We start from the raw sequence: 15,459 nt of genomic DNA, 5'->3' as shown, positions 1-15,459 counted from the left end.
TGAGTTCCTGAATTCAGGGAACTGTACTGGCCACTAAGCCGATCTCACAGAAGAGGAGCTTAATGATCTAGTTTTCCTTGCAGTGGGCCCTGGTCCCCCATGAGACCTGGCCCCGAGGAGGGCACCGAAGAAACTGGATATTCTCCAAACCTCCTCCTTTCTCAGGATCCTAAATATGAGCTTTGATTCCAACACCGAACATCAATGAGTCACTGTATAATCTACTTGTGGGTATCAGGGAAACATTAAATAACAAGTGAGTCATGCCCAATAATCGGTCTAGCCAACACTTCCAATTAGGAAGAAGTGTTTTAAAAGAAATTAAACATCAAGTTGTTTTCATTTTTAATTTACCTTAATACTGCAGTTTGGAGCTTTCTTTTAGAAAAAGATTCTTACTTGGGGCTACTAAAGCCACAGCTCTAGGTTTTTGCTTTTTTCCCTCCTTCTATTTGCATTGAACTTGAAGTTCATTGTTGTTGAGTCGGCAAGTGCTGTGGGCAATCCTTTCTCCGTTTCCTCTGGGCTTCTTCAGAAAATGAGTTGGCCGGGACCACCACCACGCTCCAGGCTGTGGGCCTGTGTGGCAGGGGAGAGAAGACATCCCCGGTGTCGATTTTCATTGCACACACATTTGGGCTTCACAGAACGGAGAGGAGCGAGCCAGGAGAGTTAGGCAGAACCCACCCGTGGAGACACATTCTCTGGCAGCCTGCGACTCTAACCTCTCCCGCCCCGGGCCGCACCGGGACCAGGGTTCCTCGCCCATCAAACAGGTGGAGCCCAGGGCTCTCTGGCGGCCCAGCGTCCACCAAAACAAAATGAAACGCCTTTGCCTCCCTGGCTCTCCGACAGCCTGTTCTCTGGGGGGCCGGGCGAGGAGGAAGAGAGGACGTAATTTAAAACTACCAAGGCCATCTATTTCAAGACTTGAAGATGTTGGTTGCACATATATCCATTTAAAAGTATTTTTGACACGTTCTCTGCTTAATTTATTCATGAAAGGAGTACAAGGAAAAAAAACAAGCTTAACTTTTAAATGGAAACTTGAGGCTAAAAATTCTTCAATAAAACTCAGGAGGGGGAAAAAAAATAAAGTTCAAGGAATAGCAAGTTTCCATGTCAGGGCTACAGTCCCCTTTACAAACGAAGAGAGAGACTGGAAGTTTGGGCTTCCGACCTTGTCACCTGAAAATGAGAGCAGGTCATTCATAATTTGCCCCGAAGAAGAAAGAGCAGAGGCAAAGTTATGCAATGTTCACGGAGAATGTGCTAGACGTAGCCTGACGCCAGAGACCTGCTCCTGGCCTCTGAACTGAGATTCTGCAATCCGAAGGGTATTTCTGCTTAGCTTTGAAATACATTTTTGCGTTGATTTGTGAACAGGAGCTTCACAGCACAGGCTCTGGAGTCGGATGGACCTGGTTCAAAGTCTGCCTCTTCTGCTCGGCTCCCTCCCTCCTTCCCGGCTGCCTGATTTCATGCCTCAGCTTCCCCGGGGCTTGCTGTAAGGACCGAGAAGGCAGGGTGTTTGACCTTCTCGTGTACAAGTTTAACTTCTTAAAATTTTATTTGCAAAACATGAGTTTGTAAAATGAAATAAAAAACAAATGACTAGATTTTTTTTTTTTTTAATTTTAAAAAGGATACAAGAAAAGGAAGGAAGGGAGGAAGGAAAAGGAAGAAAGAAAGAAAGAAAGAAAGAAAGAAAAGGAAGGAGTGGGAAAGAAAGAAAACCGACTGATCATGCCCTCGGTTGGATATTGTGCAATTTAAAAGTTTCCAAACACTCCATTTTTGCATTTGTCGCAGACTCATCATTTACAGCCTATCCCAGGCCACATTTCCTGTCGCACTGCTGCTGGGAACCAGGCGTAGTGCTTGGCCAGTGCCAGGGCTCGTTTATGCATCCTTTCTCCACCTCTCTTTTTAAGCGCTCTGAGAGTTCTCGAAAGAAAACCACAAAGCGATCCTGTGACGAACCCTGCCTCCTTGGCCTTGTAACGTGCTGACAATGGAGACTCTCACTCACACACCGACATGAACAGAGATGTACTCTTCTTTCCCGTCTTTGCACTTTGCTCCTCAAAGGAAAAATCAGGGATTATATATTTTTAAAAAGACAACAGAAGGGGACACCTGTTGTTTGACGTCTCCAGGGCCCCGGACCCCTGTTCCCCTAGTGAGAGCTCTTCCCCTTGCTCAGTGTCCCTCCTCTCCCTCACTCCAGGGCCGCTGCTGAGGCTGCCAATGTGCGCATCCAAGGGTTGGCTGTGTGATCAGCAGTGGGGGGAGCCAGGAAGTCACATTCTTACAGTCTGGGATCAAGGGCATCTCCTTTACCTTCAGTTCGGATGGAAGGAGATGACTTCATGGTGTGGGAGAATGTGAAGGAATGAGCCAACCTTGAGGCAGAAGTCCAGCTCTGGGATGGACAGCAAACTGGGGTGGCCCCGAGTCCCTGCTCCAGAGCCTGACGCCAGCTGCTTTTGGATTTTACATGGTCTGGTAACTGGAACTAATCAGTTCCCCCTTTCTGGGTTTCTGTTACCTCAACCCAAGTCCTGACTCCTGGTAACCGGAGAGGTCAAACAACTCCAGTCAAGAAAGCATTTGCAGTCATTACTGCACGGAAGCTCGATGCTCTGTGATGCTCTGGGGAGACCGAGTTCATCACCTCTCCCCAACAAATGAGCCTTCCGAACAGGATAAGCCGCTGCCCCCTCCAGTCCGCACTTTCTCACTTTCAGAAAGACACCAACACTGCCTTTCAATTATTCTCTGTCCGCGTCACAGGACACACCTGCCCATTTGGATCGGAAGAGCAGGAAGAGCAGGGGACCCCCCTTTCACGGGGCTCTCCGAGACTCCTGCTCTGAGGAATTCTCTGAAGCACCGAGCACTGAACACAGGGTTTAGGGGAGAGAGGAAGCACACATGTGAAAGGCAGCGCAGCCGAAGCCGAGCTCCAGCCTTCAAGTTGAAGGGCAGGTTGGCCTCCCTTCTGTGGCGCACTGAGAGCGGCTCCGTTCTCAATTCACTGGAACGTAAACAGGAGGCTGCCTGTGCTGATCCCCCTCCAGGTCCGGCCTGAGAAAAAGATAAAGCAGTCGAAAGAATATGCTTGAGTACAGGCACAGCCGTAGGTCTGGAGAAGAATGTTGGCTCCAGTAACCGGTCGACGACCATCACATGACCGCTCCGAAACGGGCTGTTCTAATCCATTGCGCCAGAAAGTGATCTACCCACACGGATGGAAGTGGTAGTCCTGTGAGAGGGACTAAAATCCCGTAGCTCTTTAAAAATGTTTGGACACGTCAAAAACCAAGTAGGCGAAGGAATTTCCACCTTCTTGGAAAGGCCTCGCTTTCCAAGGACAAAGGAAGCCAAGAAGGCAAAGCAGAAGACCGCTGTGTTGCTGGTGTGGCAAGGGACGAACGCCACCGACCCCCAAACCAGGATGAAGACACAGCGACGTGTACTTCTCTCAGTGTCCTGGGGGCAGCTGTCACTTTATTACAAACGTAGGCTCCCCGTTCCTCCAGTTGAGTTTGCGCGAACAACTGCATTAGTCATTTTCCTAGGAATTTACTCGACTTCCGGCGGGATGGGACCAGTAGAGGCGCGGAGGGCAAACCGCCGGGGCTGAACACCTGCTTCTGTACCATGGCAGCTGTGGGACCTGACACGGATCCTTTCACTTCTCTGTGCCTGGGTTCCCTCAGCTGTAAAACAGGGGACTGCACCTTCTAGAGCTCTAGGCAGGGACTGGAGGGGCCCTAAATGAAAAGCACTGAGCTCAGGTCCCGGAACACAGAAGGGGCTGGGTAAGGGATGGCCAGGGCCCTGAGCCATGACCTCTGTCCTCATCTTTTTAAAGAGTTACTGCATGTAGCATAGTACCAGGCAGATCTTAAGATGGATATATTCTTAATCTCAGAGACTGATGCTCTTAGACAGTTCAAAGACAGACTGTGTGCTAATGTTCTTCATGTCTACAGGTGTGCCCTGCCAATGCCACGGTCTCCCCTATGGAGAATGACCTTCGTTCCCCTTTACCTGTTTCCACATGCCCCTGAGATCAGCAAGAGGCTATCTGTTGCTCTGTCCCTGGAATACTTTATCTGGGATTTCTCTTCTAGATCTTTTCTTTGATTTTACCAGCTCTTTGTGTATCTTCTTTTCTTCCCTACAGGCCTGTAAGTTTCTATCAGAGGGGCCACCTTTAATCATAGAGAATGCTAATTTGGAACTCCGGGTGTGTGTGTGTATGTGTGTGTGTGTGGTTTTTAAGGGAGCATATTTAAGTGAGAGCATGGTATATTTTACCAACTTTACTTTAATTGTTAGAATGAGTGTCATTTGATTCTCCTATACTTACATATGTATGGGCATACAAAGTTAAAAAAGAAAAAAGCTATTTCTGTCTTATCTCCATCTTATACTTTTTATCCTGATATATTTGGAAAAATATATATGTATATATATTAATGTTTATTGTTACTATACATATATGTATAGTAATGTGTATATGTATGAATATGTACTACAGAATAACATACATTGTTGTATGTATGTTTACATGTGTATTATATGTATATGCATGTCTATGTATGTATGTGTGTATAATAGCATACATTATTACTAATGTGTGTGTGTGTGTGCGTGTATAAATGTTTATTAATACTGGGATTTGAGGGTGCCTGGTGGCTCAGTCGGTTAAGTGTCAGGTCATGATCCCAGAGTCTGGGATCAAGCCCTGTGTCAGGCTCCCTGCTCAGAGGGGAGCCTGCTCCTCCCTCTCCCTGTCCCTTGGTCATGCTCTCTCTTGCTATGTCTCTCTCTCAAATAAATAAATAAATAAAACCTTTAAAAAAAATACTAGGCTTTGAAAGAACAGTCATAAACTTGTCATACATTGGCCATCCCTAAAATGACTTACTGAGCTCCAATTCTTTGCAAGGGGCTGGGCCAGATGCTCTGAGATACAGAACATTAATAAGACCTCTCATCCCTCATTTGAAGAGTAGCGCATTCCAGAAGGGAAGAAAAGCAAGTGCATAAAACCCTTCAGAGTAGTAACTCATTTTTCTCACATCTCCATTGTCTCTGTTTTGAGGAGTTCACTCTGGATGGAGAACCTTCTGCTCTGAGTGGGAGGGATTCCCCCTGTGGCAACGGGGCCGTCTGGGAGGGCTACAGTGGTAAAATCAGGATTTCAGAGTGACCTGGAAAAAGGAGGTAATATTATCATAGGGCTAGAGAAGGTCAAAGGGGTATTCTAGTTATAGAGAATAACGAAGGGAAAAAAAAGCCCCAAAGTGCAACTTGGCTTGTGACGGGAGCTCGTGACTATGACGTTGAAACTAGAAGGCTGGGACCCTGTCCCAGAACGTTACCTGCGAGTGGTCTGGACCTTTTGTAATAGTGTGATGCCAGGGAAGGTTTCAGGAGCAGGTGACAGAGTCAACACAGTGGTTAGGAATACTGAACTGGCAGTGCCAGGTGAAAAGGGCTGGAAGGGTCCAGGACCCTGTGAGAGGTCAGCAGAGGCCAAGTTATGATGAGTGCAAATGGCACGTCTCCACGAAATCTCTCTGAAGTTCAAACTAAGAAAACATCTCTTTTTAAAAAAGATTTATTTATTTACTTTAGAGAGAGAAGGATGGGGCAGGGGTAGAGGGAGAAGGGGAAAGAAACTCAAGGGGACTCCCCGTTGAGCGCAGAGTCCGATGCGGGGCTCAATCTCAGGACCCTGAGATCATGACCTGAGCCAAAATCAAGAGTCAGATGCTCAACCAAAAGAACCACCCAGAGGCCCCCTGAGAAAACATCTTAAACAAAGAATACTCCTGGCAAATTCAATGCCCAACATCATGAAATGGGCAATTCATCATGGGATGTCATCAATCACCATGAGGATCACTGACAATCAGAGCTAGATGGAAACTTAGTCATCAGGTTGTAGCCTCATTTTATATGTAAACAAGCAGGCTCAAAGAATTAAGTAATGTGTCAAATGCTGCAAAGATGGCGAATGCCCAGGAGAAGATTCTAAAACTCGGCTTCCTCAACACCCGGATGCCTGGGGGAGTCCCCCTAAGAAAAGCATGTGGCTTTGCTCCAACATTCCGTATTCCTTCTTAGGCACAGATGACTCCTTCGGTCTCCTTGGCTGGTGGCTCTCCACTCTCCCACTCTTACGGTCACGGCCCTCTCACGCTTTCACCCGTTTCCTTGGCTACACCTAGTAGCTTTATGTAAAAGCATCCAAAGAAGAGAGAGACTCAGGTCCTGACCTTTTTCCTCAAATTGAACCTACACTGCACATCTCCACCCGAGTCCCAAAATACAATGTATTATTTCCCCCTTTTATTCCTTTTAAGTCCCTACTGAAAATAATAATTCACCTAGTTATCATAGGCTAAAAACATTGGAGTCATCTTTAATCCGGCCTCTCTCATTTGCGACCCTAAATTCCTCTCAAAGATGCTATTTCCCTTCCGTTTTACCAGCAAAGCCACGGCGCAGGACATCATTACTACCCCTCGGACGGGGACTTTTATTCTAATCAGGGGCCCTGTCAATCATCTCTTCCGCAGGTAATCTGTCTTCAATTACCCTTCATTTACCTTCTTTAAATACATATTTGGACCCCTTTAAAGTTCAAGCTCTCTTGACTTCTTACTTGAATTACACAGCCTCCTAACTGAGGGGTTAGTAAATTGCTAAGGGCCAGACAAGAAATACTCGAAGGCTTCGAGGGCCATACTCAATTCCGCCATGATAGCCCCAATACATAAAGGATAATCATGGCTGTGTCCAATAAAACTTTATTTATGCATATATAATTTTTATGTGTTATAAAACATTATTTTTCTTTTGTTTTTTTCCCCAGCTATTTAAAAAATACAAGAACCATTTTTAGCTCACAGACAGAAAGAGACAATGGGCCATATTTATAGGCTGTAGTTGCTGACTCTGCCCTAACTGGTCTTCCTGTTTCCTACATCAGCTCTCCAAGTTGACTCTCCACACTGCTGAGTCAAAATGCCGACCCAAAGACGTGATCATGTTGACAGCCTTGCTTAAAAATATATCAGGAGTGACCCATGACTCTCAGAATGGCCAAGACTCCAGAATACAGACAAGGCCCTTCCTCTAATCCATGTTTGCCTTTTCCAGGCTTACCCCTGCCACACACCTAACCTGCCTGTAGAGTTTGTGTCCCGCCCCATCTTTGCGTCTCTGTATATATTGGTCCAGCCACCGGGGTACCCACCCCAGCTTCTTCCACTTTGAGAACTGCTATTCATGAGCTCATTACTCAAAATAACTACCAAACATCCCTCCTCCAGAAAGCTTTCCCCATCATCTTCACCTCCAGTGTAGTGAGCGAATTCTCCTTATGTGGTCCTGTGGTAGCTGTATTTCTATTACTGCAGTATTCTCACACTTGATTATAACTGCATATATGCAGCTGGCTTGGTAGAGTGTGAGAAGCCTAAGGGTTAAAACTGAATCTGATTTTTTTTTCTCCCTAGAGAAAAAACCAAGACCAAGCAATGCACCTGAAAGATAGTAGGTGTTCAATAAGTATCTGCTGACTGGGTGAACGTTACACTTACTGGCTGGGTCTTTCAATAAACGTTGAATTTCTGTTTTCTGTTTTTAAAAGTAATCCCTATGCCCACATGTGGGGCTCGAACTCACAACCCAGATCAAGAATCACATGCTGTACCGACTGAGCCAGCCAGGCACGCCTCTATTTTCCATTTTTAAATCTAATTAGACAGTAAAGGGAAATAACAGACACGTGATAGCTTATTTTTCTTTCAGACGGATCTACATATCAATACTCCAGTTTTTAAATTTTCTTCGCCCTGGGAGATCTGCATTCTTCATCGTTACTTGTAACATGGCTTTCATATTTGATTTTAAACTTTCTGCAGACTCCGTCATTTGAAATGTTTACATTAACACTAAGCTACCTGTGTGGGATTTATTTATTTCGGCTGGTCTACGCGAGGAAAGAAAGACATAATGTTTCTCAGTCACACACTTGACTGTACTGAATCAATAAAGACTGTCGAGGAAAAGCAAACTCTAAAAAAACCCAAAAAAAGTCTATCAGAAATATTTAGCCCAACAACCAAGCCACATTTTCAGTGCAAAAGAGAGCTACACGCAGTTCTCTGCATTTTTAATTGTCATCTTTAAATTTATGAATGTGGATTTTATAAAACACGAACACAGACTAAATGTGAAATGCTTACAAAAGAGTACTGCACTTAGAAAATGGGTAATTAAGTTTTATTTTTCCCTAAAACTAGTTTTCAATTTTTGTGGACTTGCTGTAAATAAAGCTCAACAGAAAAAGCTTTCTATGGAACCAAGCAAAACCGTTTTTCTCAAGAACAAAAGAATTAGTTACCACTGGTCCATTTTCAGCAGTTGCTGTACCTTAAATATGCTCTATTTGCAAGAAACTGGTCTTGTCAGACAGTACAAATTGATACTGCACAGGAAAATTCCCTGGAGGACTCTGACTTCAGAAATTAACTCTCTGAATAAGACAGAATAGCGAAGGGGACAAAACCAGCATTAATATTTATTTACCGAAGCTTAGCCACACTGAGACTTTGAAAGCTGTCCTATTTCTGTGGGTTAGTAGTGCTTAGCACACAAATGCTTGTTTCCCAACAGAAGTCTGACAGGAGAAAAACTATTAACTATCATGATGAAGCTAAATTTCGAAACTTCTGGGATTAAATAATCCATAGGATCGGTTTTAACATTTTACGTTCTCAGATCAACAAGATAATACCTCGAATGGGCACTAACAGAACCATTCTTATTCTAACGTATTAGGCAATTTCTTCTCATAAAAGTGTTTTATCTCTTGGGATTTCTCCAGATCACATGTGTATAAAGGATTTCTTTTCTTTCTTGCTTGTTCCCTTTCCCGTCCTTTACTCTTTTACTGTTTAAAAAGGGGAGTTGGCAAGCCATTTGGAATATTATCATAACAAAATGTTTTTAACAAAGTTTGATTTTAACAGAACTGGAGGCATCTTAACACTAACCCAAAACTTTGGGAGGTTCACCAACCTCTAGGATATTTTTTTCTCGAAACGCAGGCTGTTCAAGTGGTGCTTTTCTCCATCTGTTATCCTACCGTGCTCAGAATTACATTGTCATATTTAATGTAAAAGGGATCAGTCCCCTTTCATAGTTTAAATTCAACATATTACTATGATTAGAAGACCAGCGTTTTTCTATTTGTGAACCAAACTGAAGCTCATAAACTTCCATGTGTATTTAGACAAAGTTCTCCATAAAAACTGAAAAACTCTTCAGAACTGAACAAACCCAAATGCTTGCTGTGAAACATGAAAAACTGTACTAAAACCCGAAGTGAGAAGAAACCACTTCTCTGGTAATGTGAAATTTCTGCTACCTCTATCTGATTTCCTCTGTGTATGTGCATTTGTGTGTAGGCGTGCGTGCGTGTGTGCGTGCCTTTTCCATACAGCGGATTATATAGTGCTGCTACCTAAAATGTCTGCTTGTCACCTAGGGCTGAGCCACACGTTCCCTAAAGTTGTATGACATTGATAATCACGTCGCAGTATCGTGTGACAGAAACCATGTAACTCGAAACCACAAGAGCACGGTTATAATAACGGTTTGAATGCGAACACTGTCAATCAAGCTCATCTCTCACTTCTATACCTCCTTAGGACTCAAGTTCTGTATTTTCTCTCCCTTCCATCTCAGCCTGCACCCGAGGGTGTCTTTTGTCTCGTTCACCACTGACAGTATCTGATTCTTCTCCTAAATATATTCCTCAGATCTTTCACTTCGACATTTTTATTAGACACAGAATTAACAGGAGAGGTAGTGGCGGTGGTAGGAGAAATATGTCATGTTGCTCCTATTGGTAGAGAACCTCCTAAATATTTGAGCATTGTCGATGAAAGGTTTTGTAATATATCAGTAATTCCCTGCCACACTTATCATTCACATGTCTGGGTGTTTTGCTTACCACATCTCCACTTTTCTTAATATGCCTGAAAGCTGTGTGTGAATCGAATGACTAAGACTAACTCGAGCAACTGTTGGGAAGCCGGCGGCAGAAACCAGTGGGACGGAATGGGGGCTCTGGCGCGTGATGGGATTAGGGAGTACCTGGTGAGGTGCAGTTGGCGCTCGGATTCGCTCAGCAGCTCTGTCAGTTTCAGGCACTCCTCTCTGGCCAGGGCTGCCTTCTGCTGCTCCTGTTCCAAGTGCTGCCTGCTTTCACTCACTTCTGATCTCAATTTCTCTATTTCCTTAGGTGGAGGGGAGAGGGGGGGAAGCATCCGTATCAACTATATGCACTTGAGTTCAAAATTCTCTCATTTTTATGTCTGCTATGAATTTTAATGTGATGAAAAATTATTAGAAAACTGAGGCTAGCTTCCATTTTATGACAAAGGGAATTAACACAGCCAAAAATGCACATTAGTGAGGTTTTTTTGGATCGGAAGATGAAGTCTAATTTCAGGAATGAAATGATTAAATGAGAGGAGTCAAAATGGATAGTCTGCACTTTCACTCTTAAGTCTCGGTCCCTTTAAAAAATATGAACTTAAAAATGTTACTACTTTAAAAATATAACAATTTTGTTTGTGAGATTAGATCAGATCCATGCAGTGATTTACATCAAATACGTGATTACTCTGAAAGGTATATTTATGGTTTCATTTGGATGTTATGAAAGCCTAATTAAAGGGTAAAATAATACATCTTTTCAAAAAATGTGAGGTGTAAAAGAAGGCATCATTATGATGCTCAATATCACTTGGGGAAAAAATATTTTAGGAAAAAATATGGCACAAGAACCTTAAGCCTTTAGAGCACATGAGATTTCTGAGATAAAATCATATTACACTAAAATGGTACTAAAAGAGGTAACAAAAGCACTCTAAGACTAATAAATATGAACATCTAAAATAAATGAAAATTTATGATAGTTTATTATTTGGTCTCAGGATGAAATTATCCTTATCTTACTGAACCTCAAATATTTCAAAGCAAAAATACCTTATATAGAATGCATGCTTTAAATAATTTATACACTAAAGCAGAAATACTTATCATGGAACATCTACAATTTAAAAAAAAATAAAAGAAATATTCAGAGTGCTTAAACCAGAAAATCAAATAAAAGGGAGTAAAAGGTAGAAACATTTTCACATTCAGCAGAAAGCAGGAAGCAATTTTAATTCACAAAAATGCAATCTCCTTTTGGAAAACAAAGTCATATCTAAGTAAAGTGTTTTAAACTTAGTATTTAAGTACATTTCAAATTTCCTCGCATCATTACACAACATGCTGAGCACTTTCCAACTGCATTTAATACATTAGGCAAGATAAAATAATGATTTGGGTTTTTCTGACATTTACTACACCATAAATATTCAGTTTATCCCCATCAAAACCATATATTACCCATAATTTAATAAAACAACTTATAACTAGTTCTCAAATATTTTTAGTTTCAAAAACCTACACAATAACGAGTCTATCACTTCTACTCAGAGTAGATTTCCTATATATTTCAGATCAGAATACTAACTGCCACTGATCTGTTTCTGTAAAATATTTCAAACTGATAAAGTTATACCAATTTATTTCAAATCCCATAATTTAATATAATTCAAGATATGAAAAAACATCAGTCAATTAAGTTTTATTCACCTAACATGCAATTAACAAAAGCAAATGTGTATAGAATTGGAAATAATGTTGACTTTCAACTTCAAAAATTCACTCACTAATTTTGTACACAATGCTATATGCAAGAAACCACCCTGGGTATTATGGTGAGCTCAGAGGGCTTCTATCCCTATACTCAGGAGTTAACAATTCAGGTGGGTAAATGAGATGTACACACACACAAAAAAAAAAACTATCAAAATACAAAGCACATAAGAAACAAGTGAGTGATAAAGAAAATCTGTGCTTCAGAAGGTCAGATTAGGGATATATTAGCATGGTCAGGAAAAGTGGGCAGAAGGTAAGGGCACATTAACTCATCGAATGACAGATGAGACCGCATCATGAAAGGTCTTGACTTACTTCCAGATTAATAAAGCTGTATTTTTCTTATAGATAATGGAGAGATATTAATGGCTTAAACAATTCAATATGAGAGAAGTTCCTCTTTAAAACAACTGAAGCCTTGTTTATGAGTAATTTAAGATGGCAGAGGTGGGCGGAAGGGAGACCACGAAGAGAGTTGCAATATTCTAGACGTGAGAATAGAGACACTTCAAATGAATGTAAAGTTGGTGAATACATGGAAATAAAAGGAGAGGTATCAGGAGATACCAGAGGCGATTCCAGAGTTCTGAATTTAGAAGATACCAAAAAATAACAGAAAATGTATAAAATCCCAAAGTTTCTTAAAGAGAAAAGATGTGACAGTTTTTATAAGCACTGTGTGGTAATTGCCTTTGGAGTACAAATCAGCTGCTTTCTTGTTCTCCTATAACAAAAAGTCAGAAGCTGCACTGAAAGCCAATCAAACACAGAAAGAAAACCATGGGCCTCCGCTTATTATCATGAGCACTGGATGTTGCATGTAAGTGATGAATCACTGAATTCTACACCTGAAACCAATTTTACCATATATGTTAACTAACTAGAATTTAAATAAAAACTTGGAAAAAACAAAACACACATGGGCCCCAAAGTCAACACAAATCAGGGCTTGAGACACAGCTCTGGCACTTTCCAGTCCTGTGACCTTGGATAAGTCACTCGACTGTTAATCACATTCTGCAGTTTAACACAGGAGTAATGGCAGTAGCAAGCTCCCAAAGCTATCGGGAAGATTAAATGAGATGCTGAGTACTTATAAGAGTGTCCAGCACATCTGAAGAGATGAATAAAACACAGCTAGTATAATTATTGCTGCTTGTTTTCTCTATTGATCTTTCAAAGAGAGCAAGGTGGGGTAAGTAGAAAAATGGACAGGCCAAAGGATATATGGCTATCACCAGAGTTCTTGACTTAATTCAGTAAAACTTCCCCCAGATTTCAGAGGAAAACTGAATAAAACTTTATTACAGTTGCAAAATGCAAAAAAGCATTTTTCTTAGGAAGATGGAAAATTACTGCCTGCTTCTGATTGTCTGTGCCAGAAAAAGAGCTTATTGGTGCAGATCATCAAAATCAACAAATAGTCTAACCAGCTGGACCAGGGCTCAACACTTACTCCCTGAGTCAGGAAAATCTGCCATGGCACCAACTCCAACAGTCAGAGGAGGGATCTCTTGCCAGAAATGCCATGCTCCCCCTGGCAGGATAACCCTTCGCCTCACCCAACTAGGTCAACACTGCTTGCCTGGCTGTATATAGTGGTTCTAAGATAAAGGACCAACAGTCAGAGGCCAGTGGTACAGGACTCCCAAAGTACTCCATTAACCTGCAATGTCTACAGTGCAGTTTGGTGCACCCATCTTCTGGCTACCTAGGCAAACACAAGTCCAGAGAGCATTACACTTTACCAAAAGATATACTTCCAGTCCTGAATGTAACCACGAGAACTAAAAGTAGAATCTGTTAAAAGTGGCTTTCTCAGGAGCATTGTACCAAGGATCAGATATGGAGAAAGGCAGACTTTTTACTGTTTATAGTCTTCTATACCACAGGAAGTTGTTTTTTTTTTTTTCTTCTTGATCATGGACATATGTAACTTTATTTTTCTTATTCATGAGTTTTTCGTATCAGGGTAATTTGCCTGATTTAAGTCAAATAGTATTCAATGGCTCATAACAAAGAAGGCAGTACCCATGCTCTACCCTGTACCCATCTCCAAGCCTGATCCTCAATGGCACACCCTGCCTTCTTTCCTGATATTTATCTTCATATTTTATATGACATACCTATAATGCTATTTCTTGATTTTGCAATATTAAACATTATCTACTAACTTCCTACAGTGAAAAAGTAACAATTTAGGTCACTCAACAGACTTATCTCATACTCCCATCTAACAATTCTGGTTAAATCATTAGTCACTAGTTCATTTATAATGATTATAGAAATATTGTTCACTCCTGAGACAAATATTATTTTGATTCAATTTTTATGCAAGATTTTATTATTTCTGGAATTAACTGCCTACTTTTGAATAGCTTTTTTTTTTTTTTTTTAGGTACCTGACATTTCTTCCCCAATGTTCAAACATCTGTCAAATACCCGTCAATATTTTATTTTCAAATAATAAAGCACATCAGAAAAATAATCCGTTCCTTTTAAATTTTCCCTCTAGATATATTCTTCTTGGCCTCATTGATCTCTGTCTTGGGTTAAGCCTTAGTCATGATCCTATTAGAGTTTCCTGTTTTCTGGCTGGTAAGTCATCCCGTTTTTCAGTTTACTTCCTTTTTTAGTTAAAGTACATTCTCCAGGTAACTTTTATAAGAAAGAATATATGAATAATACATTTTTAAAGTATCTGCATACCTGAAAATGTCATTTTTCTATGTATCCACTTGATAGTTTGGCTAGGTATAAAAAAAATCTATGTTGAAATTAATTTTTACTCAGAATTTTTTTTTGAGGTTAGTTTTATTTTTTATGTTTTAAATTTTATTTTGTTTTTCCAGTATTCCGAGATTCATTGTTTATGCACTGCATCCAGTGCTCCATGCAATATGTGCCCTCCTTAAACCTACCACCAGGCTCATCATCCCCCAAAGCCCTCAGTTTGTTTCTCAAAGTTCACAATCTCATGCTTCATCTCCCTGTCCGATTTCCCTCAATTCACTTTTCCTTTCCTTCTCCTAATGTCCTCCATGTTATTCCTTATGTTCCACAAGTAAGTGAAACCATATGATAATTAAGTTTCTCTGCTTGGCTTATTCCACTCAGCATAATCTCCTCCAGTCCCATCCATATTGATATAAAAGTTGGGTATTCATCGTTTCTGATGGCTTGGTGATATGCCATTGCATACAAGGACCACATCTTCTTTATCCATTTGTCTGTTGAAGAGCATCTTGGCTCTTTCCACAGTTTACCAATTGTGGCCATTGCTGCTATGAACATTGGGGTACACATGACCCTTCTTTTCATTACATCTGTATCTTTGGGGTAAATACCCAGTAGTGTAATTGCAGGGTCATAGGGTAGCTCTATTTTTAATTTCTTCAGGAATCTGCACACTGTTTTCCAAAGTGGCTGCACTAACTTACATTGCCACCAACAGTGTAAGAGGGTTCCCCTTCCTCCACATCCTCTCCAACACTTGTTGTTTTCTGTCTTGTTAATTTTGGCCATTCTAACTCGTGTAAGGTGGTATCTCAATGTGGTTTTGATTTGATTCTCCCTGATGGCTAATGATGATGAACATTTCCTCATGTGTCTGTTAGCCACTTGTATGTGTTCTTTGGAGAAGTGTCT

General features: G+C 41.3%; 1 protein-coding gene across 8 annotated transcripts in view; it reads right to left on the bottom strand.

The window, feature by feature from the left end:
• Positions 1 to 15,459, bottom strand: part of SDCCAG8 (SHH signaling and ciliogenesis regulator SDCCAG8) — a 229,621-nt gene that overhangs the window by 107,423 nt on the left and 106,739 nt on the right. For all 8 annotated transcript variants that reach the window (XM_013058426.2, XM_004756777.3, XM_004756779.3 and 5 more), the window contains one exon: positions 10,192 to 10,334. In XM_013058426.2, the coding sequence (XP_012913880.1) occupies positions 10,192 to 10,334 (143 nt within the window). The remainder of the gene's footprint in view (positions 1 to 10,191; positions 10,335 to 15,459) is intronic.

This window comes from Mustela putorius, unplaced genomic scaffold (genome assembly GCF_011764305.1).
Source record: "Mustela putorius furo isolate JIRA1106 unplaced genomic scaffold, ASM1176430v1.1 tig00000785_pilon_pilon_pilon, whole genome shotgun sequence".
NCBI classification, from domain to species: Eukaryota; Metazoa; Chordata; class Mammalia; order Carnivora; family Mustelidae; genus Mustela; species Mustela putorius.
Note: the sequence above shows the minus strand (reverse complement) of the source record. Positions and strands in the feature narration are given on the sequence as shown.